This window comes from Peromyscus californicus, unplaced genomic scaffold, assembly GCF_007827085.1.
Source record: "Peromyscus californicus insignis strain IS unplaced genomic scaffold, ASM782708v3 Scaffold_1__1_contigs__length_55948999, whole genome shotgun sequence".
NCBI classification, from domain to species: domain Eukaryota; kingdom Metazoa; phylum Chordata; class Mammalia; order Rodentia; family Cricetidae; genus Peromyscus; species Peromyscus californicus.
In genome coordinates this window covers 47,136,507-47,160,845 of record NW_026294492.1, presented here as the reverse complement: position 1 = coordinate 47,160,845, position 24,339 = coordinate 47,136,507, and the positions used below count along the sequence as shown (strand labels likewise).

At 45.6% G+C, this 24,339-nt stretch overlaps 1 protein-coding gene across 2 annotated transcripts; it reads right to left on the bottom strand.

Annotated features, from left to right (window-relative positions):
* Positions 1 to 921: 921 nt before the first annotated feature.
* LOC128115708 (cytochrome P450 4F6) lies at positions 922 to 24,339 on the bottom strand. Of its 2 annotated transcripts, none has more exons than XM_052746693.1 (13): positions 24,206 to 24,339; positions 23,657 to 23,855; positions 20,572 to 20,716; positions 14,378 to 14,431; positions 14,159 to 14,286; positions 12,650 to 12,771; positions 10,324 to 10,594; positions 9,937 to 10,003; positions 9,609 to 9,738; positions 2,662 to 2,795; positions 2,504 to 2,568; positions 2,252 to 2,334; positions 922 to 1,975 (listed from the first exon to the last, which is right to left on the bottom strand). In XM_052746693.1, the coding sequence occupies exons 2-13, from the start codon at positions 23,852 to 23,854 to the stop codon at positions 1,798 to 1,800; spliced, it is 1,575 nt and encodes a 524-aa protein (XP_052602653.1). In that variant the 5' UTR covers position 23,855; positions 24,206 to 24,339; the 3' UTR covers positions 922 to 1,797. The 2 variants fall into 2 exon arrangements, with proteins under 2 accessions (XP_052602653.1, XP_052602652.1); XM_052746692.1 differs by lacking the exon at positions 24,206 to 24,339 and adding an exon at positions 24,095 to 24,205.

The window sequence follows — 24,339 nt, the reverse complement described above, 5'->3', positions numbered from 1 at the left end:
TTGAAATTTTAATTAATTAATTAGGTTTCTTTTAGATTTATTTATTTATTATGTATACAGTGTTCTGCCTGCAGGCCAGAAGAGGATGCCAGATCTCATTACAGATGGTTGTGAGCCACCATGTGGTTGTTGGAATTGAACTCAGGACCTCTGGAAGAACAGCCAGTGCTCTTAACCACTGAGCCATCTCTCCAGCCCTGTTTAGGTTATTTTTAAAACAGGGTTTCTATGTGTAACAGTCTTGGCTGTCCTGGAACTGGCTTTGTAGACCAGGCTAGCCTTGAACTCAGAGATCCACCTGCCTCTGCCTCTCAAGTGCTGGGATTAAAGGCTTGTACCACCACTGCTTCACAAAACTATTTATTTTAAATAATGTTTTTTGGTTTTTTTCAAGACAGGGTTTCTCTGTGTAGCTTTGCGCCTTTCCTGGGACTCACTCTGTAGCCCAGGCTAGCCTTGAACTCACAGAGATCTGCCTGGCTCTGCTTCCGGAGTGCTGGGATTAAAGGCATGTGCCACCACCGCCCGGCTTAAATAATGTTTTTTTGAGGCAGTGCCTTGTGTATCCCAGACTGGCTTGGAACTTGTGTAGCCAAGGATGACCTTGAATTTCTGATCTTCCTGCTTCCACCTCCCATGTGCTAAATTTTAGGCTTGTAACAGCATGTTGTGGGATGCTGGGAATGGAACCTAGGGCTTCCATTCTATCGACAGACCTCTGTCCCCCTTTAAGACTGTGTTGCACTGTGTAGCTCAGGCTGACTTCAACCATTAGTCTCTAACATCCCTCTACTTCAGCCTCTGGGAGGATAGGCATGTGCCACTATGACCAATTCAAAGTCAGTTTTGTTTTGTTTTTTTAAACCAAGCATGTCAGTTAGCCTGGTGCAAAAGCCAAGACTTGATTTTTTTTTCCACTCGAAAATTTATTTTATTTATTATGTATACAGTGTTGTGTCTCCACATATGCCTGCAGGCCAGAAGAGGGCACCAGATCTCATTACAGATGGTTGTGAGCCACCACATGGTTGCTGGGAATTGAACTCAGGACCTCTGGAAGAGCAGCCAGTGCTCTTAACCACTGAGCCATCTCTCCAGCCCTTGAAACTCAGTTTTAACGATCTTGTGATGGGAAAAGAAAAGTCAAAGCCCGGAAGTGATTCGATAGGGTAAGTTTGTGAGAGCCTCCTGCAGGCAGGAGCACTCAATGGACAGCTGCACTGTTGCCGAAAAGGCGAGGGAAAGCTGGGGAGCCTGTCAGTATAATTTCATGTAAATTTTAGCTGCTTTAGCCATCACAAGCCCTAAAAGTTATTTAACACGATCCTCCAGGGTTCCAAGATTCCCCACGCTTGAGGAACTTGGGATTCTACAACTATCCCTTCGTATGTAACCGGCCAGGTCTAGTGAAGTGGTCTGCTCCTGTAAGTGCAACACCCGGAGGGCAGAAACAGGAGGATCGCTCTAAGTCTGACCACAAGAGAATAAAGGTGGAAATGAAGTGAATTTCAGGGTTTGCCTCAATGATCACAGAGACTCAATTCTAGTGGAAGGCCTGCCCCCCTCTCCTACTCAAAACACCTATGGTGGATCTCACAGGATAAAGTCTAGGCTTGAACTCCAGAACACTCATCAGCATGGAGGCCCTGTGGTCACCCAGGAGGCAGTGAGACTCTTGGGGTCAAATTCTGGGCTGGTGCTCACTGCCCCTCAGGCACAGGAGACAGCTCTACTTATTCAGAAATCCAAAAGGGTAGGCGGGTGGGTGGGGGTGGTCCCAGGCCAGATGTAGGGGGGTCACTGTGCACCGGTGCTCAGCGGCTCCACCCGCAGCCACAGCCCGCCCTCTGCGCGCAGGATCAGCTCCGGCTGCCTACGTGGCTCCTTGTGGTCAGGCAAGAGTCGGAAGCGCAGCAGGGTGAGCGCCAGCGCCACCTTCATCTCGCTCATGGCGAAAGTCTGTCCTATGCAGTTCCTGCGGGAGGACAGGGTGGGGACTGCACCGAGACTCAGCCAGGCACTCTCGGACCCATCCTGACCGGGTGCCCGCTGCACCTGGTCAGTCTGAGGGGCAGGAGGGTGTTGCATGGCCGTCCGTATTACTGAGACCTTCCCTTGATTCTGCAGACCTTTGCACATAACCCAAACACAGATCGGGAAAGAGACCCAGAATCCTGACCCACCCAATTGTCCCCTGTCCCCACCGTCAGACCCATATTCCTTCCCTTTACCCCAAGACCACCAGCCTCACCTGGGCCCCGCTGAGAAGGGAATAAAAGCCAGAGGAGACCTCTTCTGTGAGGTTTCTGGGTCAAATCTGAAGGGGTTGTAGACCTGCAAGTCAGGCAAGACTATGCTAACCCGTTGTGTCTCTTCCGACACTGAGCCGGCCGCAGTAAAGACAGACACAGAACAGAGAAAGAAGGATAGTTCTGGTTTCCCAGGTAGGCCTGTGCCTCTTCCTCAGGTCCCAGACAGAGGTGGGGAAAGGACAGGTTCCCACCTCAGGGTCTGGCCAGACTGAAGGGTTGTGGTGAACTCCGAAGATGCTGATGACACAGACATTCCCTGTTGAGTAAGGAGACAATCAGGATAAGGTCCATGTTGTTTCTGGGGACCCCCATCCTACCCAGGTCCCTCCTCCTACTGATATTGAGGCACCTTTTGGGATGACCCGGCCATCTGGGAGCACAACGTCCTGGGTGCAGCAGCGGGAGATCATTGTGACCGGGGGATGCAGCCGCAGACTCTCCTTGATGCACATGGTCAGGAAGGGCAGCTGGGCCAGGTCGTCCCTGAGGAACCACCACACAATTATCCAGGGCGTAAAAAGAATGCCCTGCCCAGCCCCTCTGCCACTCAGTGAGACTGATCCATAGTTGTGTACCAAAACTATTGTTTGTTTAAAAAAATTAATATTTTAAAGTTATGAGTGTGCATGTGTCTGTATGTGTGGCACATATGTCTGTGGAGGCCAAAAGAGAGTGTAAGATTTCCTGGAGGTGGAATTATAGGTGGTTATGAGCTGCCTGATGTTGGTGTTGGGATCTAAACTAGAGTTCTCTGGAAAAACAGTAAGTGCTCTGAACTGTTGAGTCATCTCTGTAGCCCCTTTGCTTTGGTTTTTCAGTTCTCATGTTGGTCTTAACTAGTTATACAATTAAGGATGACCTTTAACCTTGATCCTCTTGCTTCTACTTCCTAAGTGCTGGGATGAAAGGAATATTAGTAGACTCCAGATATGCTCATAAATACATGAGAAGTTAATAACTGGTAAAATAAAGAGGATACGCACACACACACACACACACACACACACACACACACACACACACTCAGGAAACCTCGAAAATCAACAAATAAAGAACCTATGACCCAGGAGAAAAGTGGAGAAAGGGTATAAATCAAGAATTCACATGGGGGCACGATAAGATATTTAAAAAGAGACGTCCAGGTTGGGTCTATAATTCCTGGAGACAAGAGGAAGAAGATGGTAAATTCAAGGTCAGCCTGGGCTACATAGACAACTCTGTAAAAACCAAAAGGAAGACTGGCTTAGTGGCACACATTTTTAATCCCAGCATTTGGGAAGCAGAGGCAGGTGGATCTCTATGAGTTCCAGGCAATCCTGGGCTACATAATGAGTACCAGGACAGCCGTGGCTACGTAGAAATATAGGGTCTCAATGCCCCCCCCAAAAAAAAATGAAAAGAAAATTCCGTGCATGGTGGCTCACAGCTATCTCAGCTATAATTGCAGGACTCGACATGCTGAGGCAGAAGGAGGTCAAGACCAGCCTAGGCTATATGATTAATAGTTCAGTGGAATAAGAACTTGTCAAGAAGAGGAGGAGGGGGGTGACTAAAGAAAATAGGGAATGCAGACACTCGGGAGGCAGAGGCAGGCAGATCTCTGTGAGCTTGAAGCCAGCCTGGTCTACAGAGCGAGATCCAGGACAGCCAGGGCTCCTCGGAGAAACCCTGTCTCAACAAACAAAACAAACAAGAAAGAAAGATAGAAAGAAAGGAAGGAAGGAAGAAAGAAAGAGGGGAAGGAGGAGGGAAGGGGAAATACACACCAGCTCATAAATTATCAGAGAAATGAAAGATTTTTGGCAATGGGAGGGATGTTATGCAACATTTACTCCAGGCAAGAATTAACAAGGTATGGAGACTGGGTGAGGTGCGAGGCGATAGAGGGGACCCATGTGTGGTGGTATTTTACTTGTACTGAAATGTGATTTTAATTGTATGTTAATAAATAAAGTTGTCTGGGGGTCAGAGCTATTAGAGTCATAGCAAGTGCATGGCGGCGGTGGCGCACGCCTTTAAGGACCTGGAGGGCGGTACATTCAGGCAGTGACGAGGCAGTCACATGTTTGGGTTTACAACCAATGACAAGGCAGAACAGGAAGACTTTAAAGAGAGACACACAGGAAGTAGGTCCGTTTCGGAGAGCTCTCTTGGCTGGAGAGGATCCCTGAATCAGGAAGGGTGAGGCTCTTAGCTCTGACCTCTTGGCTTTCTTCTCTGAATTGGCTCTGTGTTTCTTATTTTATAAGACCGTTGGATACATCTACATTTGGCGCCCAACGTTTGACCAGCCAAGACCACCTGAAAGGTCTCCGATGACACCATGGCCCAGATGATCCAACATCCAGAACCGCTTCAAGGCAACTGGCTCAGACGATACAGCCTCACGGACTACTCCATGATCCTAAAATTTTCTTTGTTTCCCCAGAAGATATAGCGCCCCCCTCCAGCAGGAAGTAGTAAGAGAAGCTACGCCCAAATTCCCAAATATACCAAGCTGACTTTGGAGATGTGTAAAGGTTAAAACCTTCCTTTTTAAGAAAAGAAAAGGGGAGGTGCTGTGGGATGGTCTGTATGTCAAATGTGTTGCTGATTGGTCAATAAATAAATCACTGATTGGCCCGTGGCCAGGCAGGAAGTATAGGCGGGACAAGGAGGAGAATAGAGCTGGGAAGTGGAAGGCTGAGTCAGAGAGACACTGCCAGCCGCCATGATGACAAGCCGCATGTGAAGATGCCGGTAAGCCACGAGCCATGTGGCAAGGTATAGATTAATGAAAATGGATTAATTTAAGCTATAAGAACAGTTAGCAAGAAGCCTGCCATGGCCATACAGTTTGTAACCAATATAAGTCTCTGTGTTTACTTGGTTGGGTCTGGCAGCTTGGGACTGGCGGGTGAGAGAGATTTGTCCTGACTGTGGGCCAGGCAGGAAAACTCAAGCTACACCCATGCACTAATGCTGGGGATGTAGACATGTACAGAGGCTACCTGTAGTATGAATAGACGGTAACCCAGGGACCCAACACTAAGGCTCTTGGAGAGTCTGTATGGTGGGTAACAACAAGCTGGGGCTGGGGATGAAGTCAAGCGACACCACTTCCTACTGTGTTCAAGGCCCAGGGTTCCATCCCTAGCACTGAAAAGAAAGAACAGTAAATTAAATGTTCTTAGGGTCACAGATGGTTAATTAAAACCAAAATGACTTTTCCATTCCTGAAAAAGAAGAACCAAGATTGTAGTGGGTAGCCATTCCAGCCTTGTTCTGGAAGTTCCAACCCCCATTGAGGCTTCGGTAACTATCACGCCTACAAGGCAGGGCCGAGAGAGGACCCTGAAGACCCAGATGTGCCCGCTCTCTTGGTTCCTGGACCCTGGATGCTGGAGGTAGATGGAGCCGAGTTCTCCAGAGAACACTGCTGGACTGCGCTACACCTTGTCCAGACCCTGTAACCTATCCCTTCACTTGTAAGTCACCCCACAAAATAAACCTCCCTTTTAACTACGTGGAGTGGCCTTAATAATTTCACCAATACAAGATGAGACTTTTAATATGTAGTGAGTTCTTAGGGCTGGGAAAATGGCTCCATAGATAAAATGTTTGCCATGCAAGTATGAAGAGCAGAGTTCAGATCTCCACCAGGTCATAGCTGACTAGACAAGCTGTTAGACTTACTGCACCCACCGGCAAGCTCTGTTCAGTGAGAGACACTGACTCAGTAAAGGAAGTGGAAAAAACCAAGACATCTGATGTCAACATCTGGCCTCCACACACATGCACGTACACATGCACACACATTTGTCCACACACATACAAACACCCATATACACATGCTCACTGCCCTACACACATCATACACACAGTTTCTCAAGTTCTGGAGCTGGAAAGATGGCTCAACAGTTAACGATTTGTTCCCCAGAATCTATGGTAGGCAGCTCACAGCTGCCTATGACTCAAGTTCCGAGGGGTCTGATGCCTTTTTCTGTCATCTGTGACACACCCCGACACACATGGCAGACACTCCTGCAGCCACACGCATACACGCACATGAAAATATACAAAAGTTCCCGACACACATGGCAGACCCTCCTGCAGCCACACGCATACACGCACATGAAAATATACAAAGTTAAAAGTTAAATAATTGCTAGATGTATTGGTATGTGCCTTTAATCTTACAAAGTGGCAGGCAGACCTGTCTGAGTTAGAGGCCAGCCTGGTCTAAAAGTGAGTTCTAGGACAGCCAACCCTGTCTCAAAACAAAAATTAAAAACATTTTAAAAAGAGTTCTTATAAATCAGTAAGGAAAAAAACATAGAAATTCCAAAGGTAGGGATACAAAGTAATTTGACATGTAAAAGAAAAAGATATATGCAAGGCTGATCAAAAGATGAACGTCATGTTCAACACTATCAATACATACAGTGGTGTTCATTCATGTAGCAGAGTGTGCAATAACTTGTCAGATCTTGTCAGATCGGCAAACACTTTCAAGTTCCACAACATATACTGATACTGAGGAAGACACTAAGAACTGAGCACTCTCCAGGTCTGTATGTGGAAGTTGATTTTCCAAGAGCCACTGAGTTATAGAACTCATTAGTTATAGAACTCATGAGTGATGCTTTAAAAATATATTTATGCAGAGGCCAGAAAAGGTATCAGATTCCCTGGAGTTGAAGTTACAGGCAGTTGTGAGTGTGGGTAAACAGGAACCAAAATTTGGTCCTCTGCAAGAATAGCAGGTGCTCTTAACTGCTGAGCACTCCAATCCAAAAGGCACTTTTAAATATACAGTTTACCAGCATATATTCAAAAGGTCTTACTTCAGCAACTGTAGTCTTGGAATTTGTCCTGCACAGGTATCACACACAGTACAAAGGGTTGAAGTACACAGGTACTCCCTAGATTGTGTTTGTTAGAGGAAAATGCTGGAGGGCCAGCAAGATGGCTCAACACACAAACACACAGTAAATAAATAAATAAATAAATATGATACTTAAAAAAGAGAAAAAGATTGGAAGCTAGGAAAATGTCCATTAAGATAGAAATGTTTTGATAAATCATGATACATCCATTTAACAAAATACTATACAGTTAGTCTAAAGGTAGAAATAGGAACCACTAGTCCCATTACACACTGGACAGTAAATCAGCATAGAGATCCTAAAAGGCAATTCAGCAATATGTTTTCTCATTGAAAATATTTCCATAAATGTCCCCAGTGGAGTTCTGAGCTGAACAAATGTGGAATGCCACACAGAACCCAAAAGAAGGAGCAGCTGGACACGACACTGAGTGAAAAGAATAAATCACTATATGCACATGTGTACAGAAGGTACTACTGAGGAAAGACCTGGAAGGGCATATGACTAAAGGCTCTAGAGACCTCCTAGGAGACAAAAGAGGAAATCAAGCATGGGGAAGGGAAAGCTGAAGCCTCAGCCACGCTCCCCAGGGAGCTTCTGGCCAACAGTGAAGCACATGGCCCACAAATGCCTTGCCACATCTGCCCAGGGTCTGGTTGCCCTAAAGACAGCACACCACACACCTTTCTTTTGTTCATTTTGGGACAAGGTCTTACTTTACAGCCTAGGCTGCATAGAGCTCACTGTAATCTGCAGCATCCTGGTGCTGATATTATAGACTGAATCACCACACCGGGCTTTCCCACTCACGTTTACCTTTGATCTTACATTGGCTTCCAAAGGTCTTCAGTGGACACACCTTTGGTTAAAGTTTGAGCTATTTATTTATTTATTGAAACAGAGTTTCTCTGTGTGTAGTCCTGGCTGTCCTGGAACTCACTCTGTAGAGCAGGCTCGCCTGGAACTCACAGAGATCCGCCTGCCTCTGCCTCCTGAATGCTGGGGGATTAAAGGTGTGTGTCACCACTGCCTGCCAAAGCTCAAATTCTTAACAGTTTCAAAATGTTATATTCCCAGTTCCAGTCTCATGAGAAGCCTACCTGGTCCTGAAAGGTGCATTTGCAAGCATCCCGGCACATTACTCTCCCTGACCCCTAAGCATGACAAACTATCTTCATGCATGTTTCCTTCCAGGTGTAGCAGAGATGTCTCCTTGACCTGAAGAACTTGTGACTGCCTCATTCACTGTGCCATCAAGCAGACTGGCTTCCATTTTTTTTTTCTGACTCGTCTTTGTTCAGCTATTAAGATCGGCCATTCTGTAGACTGAAGCAGGATGATTGCTTGAGTCCATCAGTTTGATACCAGCCTGGACAGCATAGCAAATACCCCACCACAAACTGACCAACTTAAAAATGTATCAAGGAATGGGCATGGTGGCATGGTTTTATAATACCAGCACTCAAGAATACCAGCATAAGGATTGATTTGAGGCTACTCTAGTGTCTCAGTTAGGGTTGCTGTGAAGAGACACCATGACCATGGCAACTCTTATAAAAGAAAACATTTCATTGTGACTGGCTTACAGTTTCAGAGGTTCAGTCCATTATCATCATGACAGGAAGCATGGTGGTGTGCAGGCAGACGGGGTGCTGGAGAAGTGAACTGACTTGAACTTCTGAGACCTCAAAGCCCACCCCTTAGTGACACACTACCTCCAACAAAGCCACATCTACTCCAACAAGGCCACACCTCTTAATAGTGCCACTCCCCATGGACCAAGTATTCAAACTCATGAGTTCATGGGGGGCCATTCCTATTCAAATCACCCCACTAGGCTACATAAAGATATCCTTCCTCCAAAAAACCCTGTAATTTTGAGGTAGTGTTTCCCTATGTTGCTGAGGACAGAGTTATGACATGGTAGGCACTGTGGACTCATTTCATGAATGAAGAGCTAGATACCTATTATCCATCGAGATCTTTGTGTATCCTCAGCATTGACTACAATGTATGAATTAAACAGAAGAGCAAAAATAAAGGGGAGCTAAGGCCCCAGGGAGGAAACGCAAGTTTAAGCAGAAAAGTGAAGGAGGGAGGGCAGTTTTGAACCTGTGTTGGTGGCATCTGCTCTCTTCATACTGCCACTGATTCTCCAGGCAACCCTGTAGGGCACGGTTCCCCAGTCTGCACAGCATACAGATGACTGATAAACCTTTGCTAATTTTGACTAGCAAGTTAGTGAGATCTCTGTCACTAAGCATACAGCCTTTCTTTCGCCAGCCAGGCTGGGTATCTCCCTCTGGGCTCAGCTTCTATGCACACCAAGCAATAATGGAAGAATCAACAAAAAGAGCTTCTCTTCCCCATCTGGGGAGCAGTGTCAAAGAGATGGGCTATAGAACAGATCATAAGGACCTGTACTCACCATTCAATCTCCTCAGACTCTCGGTCCTTCAGCAGCTCCTGCACCTCCTGCCGGCAGCGCTCCTGGTATTCTGGGTGTCTCGCCAGGTTGTACAGGACCCAGGAGAGCCCACTGGCTGTAGTGTCATGGCCTGCAGGATAGACGGGAAGACTTGTATCTCTGGGTTGCTTCCACACCACAGGCTGGACAGTGTCTAAACAGTGAGGTCTTCAGGAAGGATGAGGAAGGGATGGAAGGAAGGAATGGAGAGATCCTGAGTATCCCCCTGACAGATGACCCTGGACTAACAGATCCTACCCTTTCTGTAGCTCTACACAGGGACTCTCACCTCCAAACATGAAAGTGTCAGCCTCTGCCCGAATATCTTCATCTGGCAGCTCCTTTCCATGTTCATCCTGTAGACAAAGCAAGACCACAACTCATACAGTCTCTGAGCATTCCTGAGTCTGTCTTGAGACAAGCCCTGACACCCACTGTGCACACAGGATTCCCCTGTATTAGCTCCAGAGCCTTCCACACAATTTTCTCCTTGGCTTTTTGCTGTTCTTTGCTTCTTCTACATAGCATTCAACAGTCACCTCTAAAGCTTATCTCCAATCTTTTCCTCCTTCTTATAACCACTGTTTATGCCACCCTAGTACTTTCTAGATCAAGTTCAACTTCTAGCTAACACTGAACATCAAGATCATGCAAATCAGACACCAGAAAAGCCCACCTTGGCCAACAAGAGCACATCAATGAAATCTAAAGTCTTGGACTTAGCCTTGGCCTTCATGAATTCATCAACACCCTGGCTATTGAGGGTGCGGCGTCTCTCCCTAATGACAGCATCTGTGAAGTTGTGCACCACGTCACAGGCCTTGCGGAAGCGCCGCCCTTCAGGAGTGAGGTAGTACAGGAAGTCCATATACAGGAAGAGCTGGCGGTGCCGTTTTACTACGAGGGAGCTGAGCTCCAAAATGGCAGCAATGTATTCGCTGGGAGACCTGCAGGGCAGGGGCAGAGAGAAAGCAAACTCTTAGAACACATGAAACCCCACAACCACCCCCACCCTAATGCACAGACCAGGACTAAGATCCATCCCTCTCAAAAAAAGGTGCCTTCCAACCATACTTCTCTCTGCCTCTTACTCTTTATGAGCCTTCATGTCCCCAGGATTCCAGGGTGGACATGGGCATTGTTCTCAGCTCTCTTTCTTCTGCTAATCCTTCTTGATTTGTAGCAGCTCTGCCCTGGTTTCCACACCCAGCTCAGAGCTTTCCCTCTCCAGATCCTACATTTGTATCTACCTGACTGTCTGTCCTCTAAAGAGCTGGCATCCAAATTCAGCTGTGACTTAAATTCTCGTCATAAATAACTATGGCTGCCTGAGAAATGCACGATGAAGTTCACATCCTTCTGGCTGATTGTTTGACATCATTAACATCTAGGTGCCAACTGGACCTGGTGTTCATGCTGCAAACTCCACACTTAGGAAAAAGAGGCAGGAGGATTGTGAGCTCCATGACCACCTGGGTCATGTAGTGAGACCCTTTCTAAAAATGAAAAGTTTCATATTCTTTAAATAAAAGTTTCTCTACGTAATCCAGCCTGACCTCAAACTTTAATTAAAATTAAAAGAAAAAAAAAGAGAAGAAAAAAGAAGGCAATTTTCCACTGTCTAATCCTCAGTGACAGTTAATCTTTTTTGTTTGCTTTTTATTATTTATTTATTTATTTATTTATTTATTTATTTATTTATTTTTTAAAGATTTATTTTATTATGTATACAGTGTTCTGCCTATATGTAGGCCTGCGGGTCAGAAGAGGGCACCAGATCTCATTACAGATGGCTATGAGCCACCATGTGGTTGCTGGGAATTGAACTCAGGACCTCTGGAAGAACAACTAGTGTTCTTAACCTTTGAGCCATCTCTCCAGCCCTTGTTTGCTTTTTTAAGACAGGGTTTCTCTGTGTAGACCTGGCCATCCTGAAACTTAGAGATCTGCCTGTCTCTCCCCCCTCAGGCCCCCAGTGCTGGGATTAAAGGAATTGGTTACCACCGCCTGGTGACAGTTGAATCTTTTTTTAAATACTTTTTTTTTTTTACCTTTGATCATATCCTTTCCCCTCTGCCAATTCCTTCTTGAATCTCCCCACCCATCCAACTTTATGTTTTTTTCCTCTCTCTTAAAAATAAAACAAAACAAAAAACCCACAATGAAACAAAAGGCCGGCCACACACACACACACACACACACACACACACCACCAACAACAACAACAACAACAACAACAAAAGGTGTCTGATTTGTGCTGATCAGCTACTCCTGAGCATGAGGTCTGTCTTGGGAGTGTGGTAGATATACCCAGTACCACTCCATTGAAGAAGATTGATTTTTTCCTTTCCCAGAAGGTACCAATGGAAACAGCTCCCAGCTAGGGGTGGGACTTGGTGCCCACTTCCTTTCTTCTCACTGGGATCAGTAACAGTTTGTCTTGATTGTCAACTTGATTGGCGTAAGACACCCCGAGGAGTTAGCGAAGCATATTTCTGCGCGTGTCTATAGGGTATTTCCGAGAAGACTGACTGCCTGGGTAAAAGCCTGCTCAGCATGTGGACAGCCACATCCCATTGCTGGGGCCTCATGTACTCAACATGGAGGAGTTGAGTACAAGTTGCAAGCATAACCACCCTTCCTTCCTTATTCTTCACCATTGTGATGGGGGTGCTCTGCCCCTCACTTCCTGACCAGGAAGAACTGAACCTCTGACACCAGGAGCTCAAACTAATCTACTCTCCTCTAAGCTGTTTGCCCCGGTTGTGTGTCACAACCTAATTTCCAGATGTCTTGTTTCAAACTGCCTATTAATACAGTCCTCATCTACAACTTCCTGCCTTGTCTAAACAACCCCATCTCTCTGAAAGGACCACTCTTTGTCTTTACACTGTCCTTAAATGTCACTTATAGACCACCTTTTCTCCCTCTGGCCAGTCCCTCCCTCTCCAGCCTCCTCCCTTGGTCCATGCTCAGGTTCCCAGGCAAAGACAGTGACTCACTCCTGACAGTTGCTGTCGAAGCTGAAGATACATTTCTGCAGACTGTCCAACGTCATGAGGCTGATGTGCTCGAACATGTCCAGACGGGTGCTGCCCTTGGCGGTCAGGCGCTGCCACTTGGCCTGGCCAGAGAAGTGGACTGAGATGGCACTGAATCGTGCCTTCTTCTTCCTTTTTTTTTATTAGCTCCCTTCCTCTGAATCTTGCCTTCTTGAGGCACCACACAACTCCAAACACTGGAATAGAGTCCCCTACCCTGCTATGAGCCATTCTGCTGGTCCTCTGCCCCAGGCCTCCACCCCAGGGTAGGCCAGACTTGGGTGAGAACAGAGGTATTACTATATGAGACAAACATGCAAGTCTGGGAGACAGGATCCCTGAGTTGAAGTCCACCTTCTGTGTGCCTTTCCTCAGCACAAAGTCCCACCTCTTAAACCTTTAGTAATAATTAAGTTGACCTGATTTTTTTTGCCCCATAAACCATACTTAAATATCGGCTTCGCTGCTTATACTCTCTTACTGCTGGTGAACTTTGACATGCTCCCTGACCTCTCTGGCCCTCAGTTTCACCATCCATAATGTAGTAGTCATAGTCATCTCTACCTTAGAGCAGTGTGGAAATTAGATCAGATGAGTTAGATCATGGCGATGTCATAATATTTCTGTATTTTTGAAGTAGGTGATCAGTAAATGTCTGACGTTACCATCCTTGCTAGCACAGTGGTAGGACGCTTCAGAAACGGCCTCAGTTTTTCATAATTCCTCCACCCTCAGCCTTTGCAACAAGCCCTTGCAGCTCTCTCCATTGGGGGGTAGGCCTGTTTCTCCATGTCTTGAATCTGAGCTGAACTAGGGATTTATTTGTTCTGATCTGAGGAATGTTATAAAAATGATGTGCTATCTCTGAAGCTAAACTTGGAGAAATACTAAGCCTTTCTGCTTTTTCTCTCTTTCAGAACCCAGTCTCTCCTTGCTAGAAAACCCAGACTTTCTTAAGGAATATAAAGATGGATCTAGCTGGCCCAACAAGGCCAGTGAAGTTGTTATTCTTTTCTTTTTTTCAAAAGAAATCTTTTTTAACTGGGTGGTGGTGGCACGTGCCTTTAATCCCAGCACTCAGGAGGCAGAGGCAGGCGGATCTCTGAATTCCCAGCCAGCCTGGTCTACAGAGTGAGTTCTAAGACAGACAAGGCTACACAGAGAAACCCTGTCTGAAAAAACCAAAAAAGAAAAAAAAGAAAGCTAAGGTTTGGAGAGGGAAATCTGTGGTCCCAAAGGCATCTAGCAGAGCCTTCACTTAGTGAACTGAATTGCAGTACTTCCAGTTTGTGCCTGGGTGACACCTTGCTTGTCTTCTGGGTTAAAAGTGTGCAGTTTTTTCCTTCTCTCAGATTACAGTGCATGAGGCATCTGGTTTAAAGGTTCTGTTCTGTTCTGTTGTTTGATCTACTTCATCACCACATCGCTTTCTACAAGGCTCCAGTGGGACCCTGTGTTCAAGACACTCACATGCATGGTATTCACACTCTTGTTAAAAATCTTCACATAGGGCTTCAGGATGTCAAAGTGAAAGGCGGGTGTCAACAGGCGTCGGTGGTGGCTCCACTTGTCACCAGCACTCAGCAGGAGCCCGTCCCCTGGTAGGGCAGCCATGACAATAGACAAGGGTAGTGCCCCCCTCCCCCAGCCCTCAAGGGAGTCCTCCGACCCTCACCTTCAGATACTCACCAAGCCAGGGCTTCAGGAAGCCATAGAGAGTAATGTCTTTGGGTGCAACGGCAGCTGGCACAGAAGGGGACAATCAGGGGCCATGGAAAAGGTAGGCAGTGGACTGGGGGAGGGGTGGGGACAATCAGGGGCCATGGAAAAGGTAGGCAGTGGACTGGGGGAGGGGTGGGGACTCAGCCAGGGCTGTGCATTTCCCCTTCCAGCTCAGCATGACGAGAAGGGGACAAAGGCAAGGGAAGCAGGGATAAGGGGGGACACAGGAGGGGACCAGACCAAGTACTGTAGCAACAGGTAGAACAAAGGCAGGTTAACATGGCACCCATGCCCCATCATGCCTTCATGTGGCTCCTACTTTGTCTAGCCCACCTTCCACATCTGAACACAGCCCAACACTCTCCAGGCCTTCCCACAAACCTAGGGCACAGTGTCTATTGCAACTCTCTGATCTCACTGACACATCCTTGGACATATGACACGTGTCATGACTTGTCATGGACACAACATACATGGTCTTCCTTGACATGGCACAAAAGAGTCTGGCTTGATCAAATTGTGCCCTTCAGATACATCTCAGACAAGATTTGAATAAAGTCCTATTAATGTCCCAAATGTGACTTAGATATATCCTAGGCATTTCTGTCTCCTACCACATTCAATAGCATTCTGGCAAGATGGACAATTCTTTTTTTTAAATTTTTATTTATTTTTATTTTAGGTGCATTGGTGTTTTGCCTGCATCTATGTCTGTGTGAGGGTGTCAGAAGCCCTGGAACTGGAGTTACAGACAGTTGTGAGCTGCCATATTGGTGCTGGGAATTGAAACCGGTCCTCTGGAAGAGCAGCCCGTGCTCTTAACTGCTGAGACATCTCTCCAACACTAAGATGGACAATTCTTGAGGGAGGAGTCTGAGGCTGAGGGAAGCCAATGGCATAAGAAGGACTTCCCATGATTCAGTGGCTCATTATCCCAAACAGTTGAGATGGAAGGGACTCCACGCTGGAGGGTGATCTGGGAGGGAGATGGTGCACAGAACATTACAGGGGAAGCACCACCACAGCCCAGATGTGTCCAGCTGTGTCGCATTGACCCTGCGGCTGGAGGGGGCAGTGGCAGCTCTAAGTGGTGGGTACATGGGGGTAGCTTCCTGTGGGTATCTTTGAGGATAGGGGAGTCCTTGGCTCTAAGCACTTGGCACTTCTTGGAAGTGGAGAGATGTAGGACGTGATAGGAGGAGCAGCATCGACACTGTGAACCTCAGGGATAAGGCTGACCATGTGGCTAGAGGGGAAAGGCTGAGCTCTGGAATGAGTCTTTTGATCCTCTAACATCTCCTCACCCCCGCTATATAACGTGCTGGTTGAGGATGAGACGTAAGGCAGTTTTTGTTGTTGTTTTTAGAATGTTAGAACTTTCTGCCTTCTCGGATTGAGGCTCTCCCAATAAAGAACAATTTAAAGATTAAGTTATAATTTCTAATCATTGGCATTCATGTTGATAGGCAGTAAGAACCTCGGTGTTCTGGTTACCTAGTGTGGTACCTCTGGCTGGATGGCTTTTTGACTCTCCAGTTAGTCACTGACTTACCAAGGAGTCTCAGTGACTGCCTGGGCTAGGGCTCCTAGGCTCACTTGACTTGCCCTGTCCCAGCTCCTGCCACTTCTTGTCACCTTCACTTAGTGAACTGAATTGCGGTACTTCCAGTTTGTGCCTGGGTGACACCTTGCTTGTCTTCTGGGTTAAAAGTGTGCAGTTTTTTCCTTCTCTCAGAATACGGTGCACGAGGCATCTGGTTTAAAGGTTCTGTTCTGTTGTTTGATCTACTTCACAATTCTGCCTGCTTTAACGGGTGTCAGACTCCATTCCTGGTGACAACCACTTAGGGAGGAACATCCAGACAATTGACCTGATTAAGTTTATTATCTTATAAGAAAAAGGAAATGATAAATTATTGTAAAAGTACTGGCCACTGTATGTATTATTACATTGCGGGGGTGGTGGTGGTCATTAGATGTTTCTATAATTATTCATAATATCTTACAATTATAGTTGTTTAGTCAATGATCAGAAATCTATGGAAAGATATTACCTTAAATACACACAATGAGATTATTCTCATTATAATTATTATCATATAACTATATAATATATAGTCATTATTACTTTCAAATAGTCTCAGTATTTTGCTTTCATTTCAGGAAGTTCTGTTCAAGAGATATACATTTTCTACCTTGTTTCCATTTAAGAGTGCACTCTGAACTAATAGAATTGTTTTCAAAATCTATTTCCTTTATTGTTATTGTGAATATGTGTGTGGGATGTGTGATGTGTGGGTGTGTGCATGCATGGCAGTCAGGTGGAGGTCAGAGTACAAATCTGTAGAGTCAGTTCTGTCATTTTACTCTTAGTGGGTATCAGGGATCAAACTAGGTCATTAGGATTGTGCAACAAGTGCTTTTGGTCACCAAGCCACCTCACCAATCACAATGTAATTGTTTTTATGTGCCATTTTGTATCTATTATTTTGTATTCTGTATCTATTATAACAAAATTTAATCTGGCCTTAGAGATCCTGATTATGAATGAGTAGCAGATTTACAGCCTCTCTTTTACATGTTATATTTTAGAATGAATACACAAACTCTCTGAGTCCAATCTGTTGCTGGTAGACCCAATAACCAGTCTTCTGCCCAGTCTGCACTACTGAATACCCACTGCCTTCTATTTCTTCGGTAAAAAGCCAGATATTTGCTCTCCCCCACAGTTTTTAGGGCAACAGATGCCTTTTTTTTTTTTTTTTTTTTGTTTGTTTGTTTTTCGAGACAGGGTTTCTCTGTGTAGCTTTGCGCCTTTTCCTGGAACTCACTTGGTAGCCCAGGCTGGCCTCGAACTCACAGAGATCCGCCCGGCTCTGCCTCCCGAGTGCTGGGATTAAAGGCGTGCGCCACAACCGCCCGGCAACAGATGCCTTTTGTATCTCAGACTGTAATTACAGGGCTGGCATAAAGATTTTTGGCCCCCTCCCTTAAGACTTCTTGCTTATACAATATAGTTCCCCATCCAAGATCATTGAAGGCTTTGTTAGCTTGCCAGCCTCTGCTGGAATGTAAGATTCTGGAACTCTCAGACATTAGTGAGACAAAGAAAAAATGTGTAAAACAGACTTAAAAAAAATCTAAGCAGCAATGAAGTCTGCTTAGGTCTTGCACAGACAGGAACTTTATAGCTCGATAAATGTGGGAGAGTAATCATATCTGCTACATTATGTCATAAATGTAACTTGGATTGAATACTTTCTTAAGAAGTGGATACATTTGTTTGTTGTGTTTCTGGGTCTCATAATATTAAGAAAAGAAATAAAGCCAAAAAAACCAAAACAACAACAACAAAACAGTTTAGTAGGAGAGAGAGAGAAATGTAAGAGAAAACAGAAATGCATATTTTTTGGTAAGAAAATTTAAAAAGTATTTTTTTAAGAATGGATTTTTGGCACAGTAAAATAAGATCTTGCCCTAAGATAAGATGACTGTATTTTCCCAAAATGACAAAGATAAAACCAGGGGTATTAAACACATCACAGAAGATCCAAGCAAATCACAGAGGGGTTGTAGAAAAGAATCTTCTTTAATGATAGTAACATATGGCGATTGAAGGTTAGTAAAATTCCTGAGGTCAAAATTCAGTACATGAATGTAAAACTAAAGTCTGGCTCTCTGGTTAAATCTGTAGCAATATGTAAGTAAAGCCTTAATATCTGGCTTTAAGTGAAATGTATAGTAAAGCCTTTGTGTCTGGCTTTGAGAGAAATGTATAGTAAAGCCTTTGTGTCTGGCTTTGAGAGAAATGTTTCAGCAAAGCCTTTGCTATATTTGGGTTAATCAGTAGAGGCTGAGAAATTGTTTTGAGACTGTTTGAACCTTGAAGAAATGTTGTCTCTGGAGAGTCTGCACTTGGTGCTATGTAAGAACTTGCAGCTGCACTGACCTTGGTCCTAAGACACTCCTGGCAAACCTTGAGTTCTTACTTTTGATTATGGGCTAGCCATAATTAAAAGTGGAGATTTGTGTGGGTTGGTTGCTCTCATGTGCAGCAAGAGCAAGATGACTGGTAGTGGGAACCTTTCCCAGCCCCTGTTAACCTTGTATATGTTTGAATAAGGAACTGGAGTGAGCTAGCTGGGTGTCAGTCTTTTCCAAGAAGGTTGAACCCCTCTGCTCCTTCAGAAAATGAAGGCTTAGCATCTCTGTAAGCTTCTCTCTCTACTGCGGCACCTACGACCCAACATCAAACAATATAAATCAATGAGGTCTCTTAAGATATTGATTTGCTAAGTTTTGATTTTGCTCAATTACTGGGCAAGATTTAGTGAAACATTTCACTATTAGGATAAGAATTTGTACCATAACAAGCGGATGAAAAAAAAAATGCTGGCTGTACTTTCAGGAGGGTGGAAGATGGTATGGATTGAAGGGTTGGTTAAGGGGATTTTATATTTTATATTATAAGGAAATATTTTCACTCCATATTGAGGAAAGAAATCTATACATTGTAAATAGATCTGTACATACACACAGTTAATGGTTTGCTTATTCTGAGATAACTGCTCAGCCCAGGCAACAGTAAAAAAGAATGCAAGACAGACCACAGACACTAACAAGACTCAATGTCCATGGCAATGCCATGGCCTAGCTACACAGCATTTAATGCCCTGAACCCCAGGCCAAAGGGGCAAACCTGAACTCTGGAAATATTGACTGACTTTTGCTGCTTGCTTGAGAGATGTATGTGTGGGGTAAGGGTATGGCATACATGTGCCCATGCACATGGAGGCTAAAAGTCAACCTCAGGAGTTATTCTTCAGAAGGCATCTACCTTGGTTTTCTGTTTGTTTTTTTTTGAGACAAAGTCTCTCACTGGGACCTAGGGCTCACCAATTTGACAAGGCTAGCTAGCCAGTGAGCTCCAGAATTGACCTGTCTCTACCTCCTTGGTACGGGGAATTCAAGTGCATAGCACCACACCCAGCTTTTTAGTAAGGCAGTGTTTGAGTGTTGCAGTTTAAATGAGATGTCTTTCATATCTCAGGCATTTGAATACTTGGTTCCCAGCTGGTAATACTATTTGGGGTAGGCTAGGTTAGATGGCTTTGCTGGAGGAAGTGAGTCCCTGGGAGTGGGCTTTGAGGTTCAAAAGCCTCTCACCACTTCCAATTTTCTCTCTCTGCTTCCTGTTAGTGGTGTGATGTGGGCGCTCTCAGCTTTCAGCTTCAGTCACCATGCTGGCCTGCTGCTGTACTCCCACACCATAGTGGTAACAGACTCATCCCTCTGGAAGCGTAAGCCCAAAATAAAGCCTTCTTTCTATAAGTTGTCTTGGTCATAGTGTTTTATCACAGCAACAGAGCAGTAACTAATAAAGCGTGTTAAACTGGTGCCTTCTCAGGTCACCAGGTATCTGAATAAAGTGCAACTTAAACCTGTAACTTCGGTCTGCTCACCATCGTCATTAGCACTGATGGACAGAAATAGCTTCGGCATTCCAGTAACAGATGGATGACTCGGAGTGTCTGCCGCTACATTTCTATTCTCTTGGATCAAGCACCTTATCACACCTTCCCCAATCTCGATCCCAGTATTTGGAAAGGTGGCCATGCCACCCAGAGCCTTGGCGATCAAGTTGCAGTGATTAGAGGAAGTAGCCAGCTCTCTCATCAAAATCAATTGAGAGGAACCTTAAAACACTTCCCAGTACTACATGGACTGTTTGGAGGAGGCTGAGCTTCTAGGAGTCATCTGTGAAACCATCACAAAAACAGAACTGAGAAATGAAAGTTCCTGGAACTGTCATGTACAACCTTTATCCAGTTGTGCTTGAAGACCTCCCTCCCTGACCTCAAATAACAACAGATTCCTTTCCCTAAGGCATTGCACATGGCAGGTAAGTACTCTCCCTCTGAGCTACACTCCCAGATAATAGAATTCCTTTGTTGGATAAGATTGGGCTTCATTCACTCTAGACAGACCTCAGCAGTCCAGGAGACCCAGGACCTTGTCCATGGGCATTCTGAAGATTGGTGACCGAGTCATGACGTCTGATGCATAGGGCTTCATCTCCTGCTCAGCTTGGTCTGTGTAGGTGTGAGAAGGACTGGGAGAAGAAACAGGGAAGAGGCCATTTGAGATCCTGGGAGGGATACCTGAGGCCTGGAGCAGGGGAGCAATGAACTTCGGGTGGATGAGCCGCAGGACTGGGTAGACAGGTCCAAACCAACAGAGGTGGATATCACGGAAGATGTGGCCCAAACGTGCTGCAAGCTGCATGCCTTCCTCGTTGCTCTTCATCTAGGAAATGAGAGGTCTGAGGCTAGTCCTGGAAAGGTGTCCTCCCACTCTCTGCCAACCACTCCCCACCTCTCTCACCCCTTCTGCCTGCAGCAATAATCTATGGTTCTTGGTGAGCCATGCCAGGTTCATCCTGTGTCTCTTCCTATATTCAACTTTCAGCCTACATGCATGCCCTCTTTGACGTCTCACTCTCTCTTCACTTTTATGTTTCTTACCTTAAACAGTGGTTTGATGAATCATCAGGAACACATACACAAATGATTTATAGACGTGATACACTTGATAAATAACATAGATGATACAAGGGCATGTGATACACTTGATAAATAACATAGATGATACAAGGGCATGTGATAGGTAAACAGTAAAGGACTAAAAAATATTAGGTAGAACTGAACTTTAGATAGTGTAGGTGTGAGAAATTTCTGAATGGAACCCCAGAAATACAAGAAACATCCCCAAGAACTGAAAAATTTGGTTACACAAAATTAAAAAGATTTGTAGAGCAAAAGAAACTATCAGCGTAACGGATAGACGGTGCACAGAACTTGAGAAAATATACAGTTGTTATGAGCATGTCTTTCCTATTTTGTTAAGAATAGATTTGCAGTCAGGCAGTGGTGGCACATGCCTTTAATCTCTTCCTGAGGTCCTGAGTTCAATTCCCAGCAACCACATGGTGGTTCACAACCATCTGTAATGAGATCTGGCGCCCTCTTCTGGCCTGCAGGCCTACATGCAGACAGAACACTATGCATTATAAATAAAGAAAAATCTTAAAAAAAAATAAAATTGTTAAAGAATATGTTTGTGCATATATGTACATACATTAAGCAGACATTTGTATTTTTCCTCTCTTATTCCCTTACCATGTAACACAACATTAATTGAAAAATCAGCCGGGTGGTGGTGGCACACACCTTTAATCCCAGCACTCGGGAGGCAGAGGCAGGCGGATCTCTGTGAGTTTGAAGACAGCCTGGTCTACAGAGCAAGTGCCCAGGACAGTCAGGGCACCTCAAAGAGAAATGCTGTCTGAAAAAAAAGTAAACAAACAAACAAAAAACAAAAAAAGAAATATCAGTAATTAAGTGTTGTAAACCTGTACCATCATTTTTACCTTAAGGACTACTAAAAGGCTAAGTATTCCTCAAGAACCTTTTCCATCTACTTGAGGGAGGGCAAAGAATTAGCATATTATTGGCTATGTGTAAGATTAGTTAGGTCAGGTGGAATTAAGATTTTATTATTGTATTGATTTAGATAAATTAACCATGACAGGAGAAAATGTGGTTGTGGTCAAGCTGACAAGGGGTCGGCTTGTGATAGTTAATTTTGATGGTAAATATGGCAAGATCTGGAGCTGAGAGGCAAACCTCAGGGTGAGTTTGTGAGGATGTTTCATATATATGGGAGAAGATCTTGAGTAGGTGGCACTTTCTGATGCAAAAATGCTTGAGGCTGGAGAGATGGCTCAGTAGTTAAGAGCACTTACTGCCCTTCCAGAGGACTGGGGTTCAATTCCCAGCACCCACATGGAGGCTTACAACTGTCTGTAACTCCAGTTCTAGGGAAACTGACACCTTCACACAGACGTGCATGCAGGCAAAACGCCAATGCATATGAAATAAAAATAAATATTAAAAAATGTTTGAGGAAAAGGGTGTTGCTTGCCTGCTGCCTTTTGTCTCTAGTACATGAGCGCATCCATCTTTAATAACATTAACTTCTACTTCTATGGCCTTCCATTGTGGACTGAAGACCAGAAATTTTCTATGAGACTTCCAGACCTTTGAGCACCAGACTGGGACTGTTGAGGCATCCAGTTTCATAGATGTGCAACTGCTCTGTTCTCCTCAGTGTGCAGATGGCCACTGTTGATCTACCCAGGCCTTGTCGATTGTAAACCACTCTAATAAATCCTATTTGTGTGTGTGTGTGTGTGTGTGTGTGTGTGTGTGTGTGTGTGTATACACATATTTCTGGTTTTGTTCTCCTACAGGACTCTACCTGATCAGGCATGACAAGGGTGAAGAAGGATTTTGGAAGGAGAAAGGACTGCGTGGAGAGAAAGCAGCACTTGAATCAACAGCGTTGGAGGTGGTGCCCTTACAGATGACACAGAAGTGTAAAGTGTGACTCTGCAATGGGAGCCAGTGCAGCATGGAGCAAGGAGCGCTGGGAATGAGGGGAGATGCTGAGGAAGGAGCCCTTCCTAGGAAGTGTAGCTATTATGGGCGGGGCCAGAGTGGTCCCTAACGAAAAGAACAAAGCCAGGCTTTGGTGCAGCTCAGTGGCAGAGAGCTCGCTTCATCCCAGGACCACAAACAAAAACAAAACGCTCAAGTTGGACAATGGATACACTGATATATCTTGAGAGGGAAGGGTAAGATAAGAAAGAACAGGGCCTGAGGAATTGAAGATGTACTACTCACATCTCTCTTCTGCCCCTCAGTGTCCCTGAAGGGGGACCCAGGGGGCCCATAGTTCATCACTGAAGGGCAAATGGCAGCCCAGGGAGGTCCACACACTGGCCCAAGGACAACAAGGATGGGCCAGGCAGGGGCCAGACTTTTGCATGCTGCAGTGAGGCCTCAAATCCATCAGCTGAAATCGAATGGACCAGGGGTGTCTATGCTCTGTGCTGCCCTCCCTGGGAGCTCCTGTGTAGGCCAGATTTGCATAAATAAGGGGAAGAGACCTCAGACCATGAATCCTGGTCATAATGTGACCTAAAGCAGGCTTGGGGCCGGGAAGGGAGAGAAAGAGAAAGGCCTCAGAGCTTGGAGTGGATGCTGGGGCTGAGGAGAGGCGCGCTCTTCTCTCTCACTTCTCTACTCTGCTTTCCTAACTAACCCGCATTCCATGAGCAACTTTCCTCACCCCTTCGGAACACATCTACCTTGATACTCCAAGACCACCTACTGCCACACTCACCATGGCCAAATGACCCCAAAACCAGTTCGGTTTAGGGGGCTGAGGGAAGCAACGAAGGCGGCAGCAGTTGTCATAGAAGATATAGATCCAGGCCAGAATTCGAGCCAGAATCCAGGAGGCTCCACTCAGCAACAGAAGATGCCATGGGGAGGCAGCCACGGGCCCCAGTCCCAGCCAGGACAGGCTCAGCTGTAGCATCCTGCAGGGCAGATGGGCAGAGGTTGAGGTTCTGAGGCCCCCCGAGAGGGATGGGGACGCCCAGGTTTACTGGATAGGGTTATAGCCATATAGACCGGGTGACTTGGGGGCAGAGCCGGAAGAAGTGAAAGGACCACATGATGAGAAAGAAGAGGAACAACAGGAGAGGAAGAGACAGAAGACAGGCTTGCATTCTAGAACGGCTCAGCCTGAAGCATAATGGGCCCTGGGTGCAATTACCAGGAAAGCAGAAGTCTCCAAGGCCAGCAGACACTTGCAGCCCTCCCAGCCCTGGGCGGAGTTCTCCCTGTTCAGAGCGAGAACCCCCTTTGCCGCCTCCCAGCCTGGCACCTTCTCTCAGGAGCAGCGAGTCCTCCAAGACCTCCTCCTGTCTTTTCGGGAACGTCTTTGTCCCTGGCTTCCGACCTACCGGAAGCTGTGTGGAGAATTGGACTGGGCTGAGCTAGCCAATCCCTCGCAGGCCC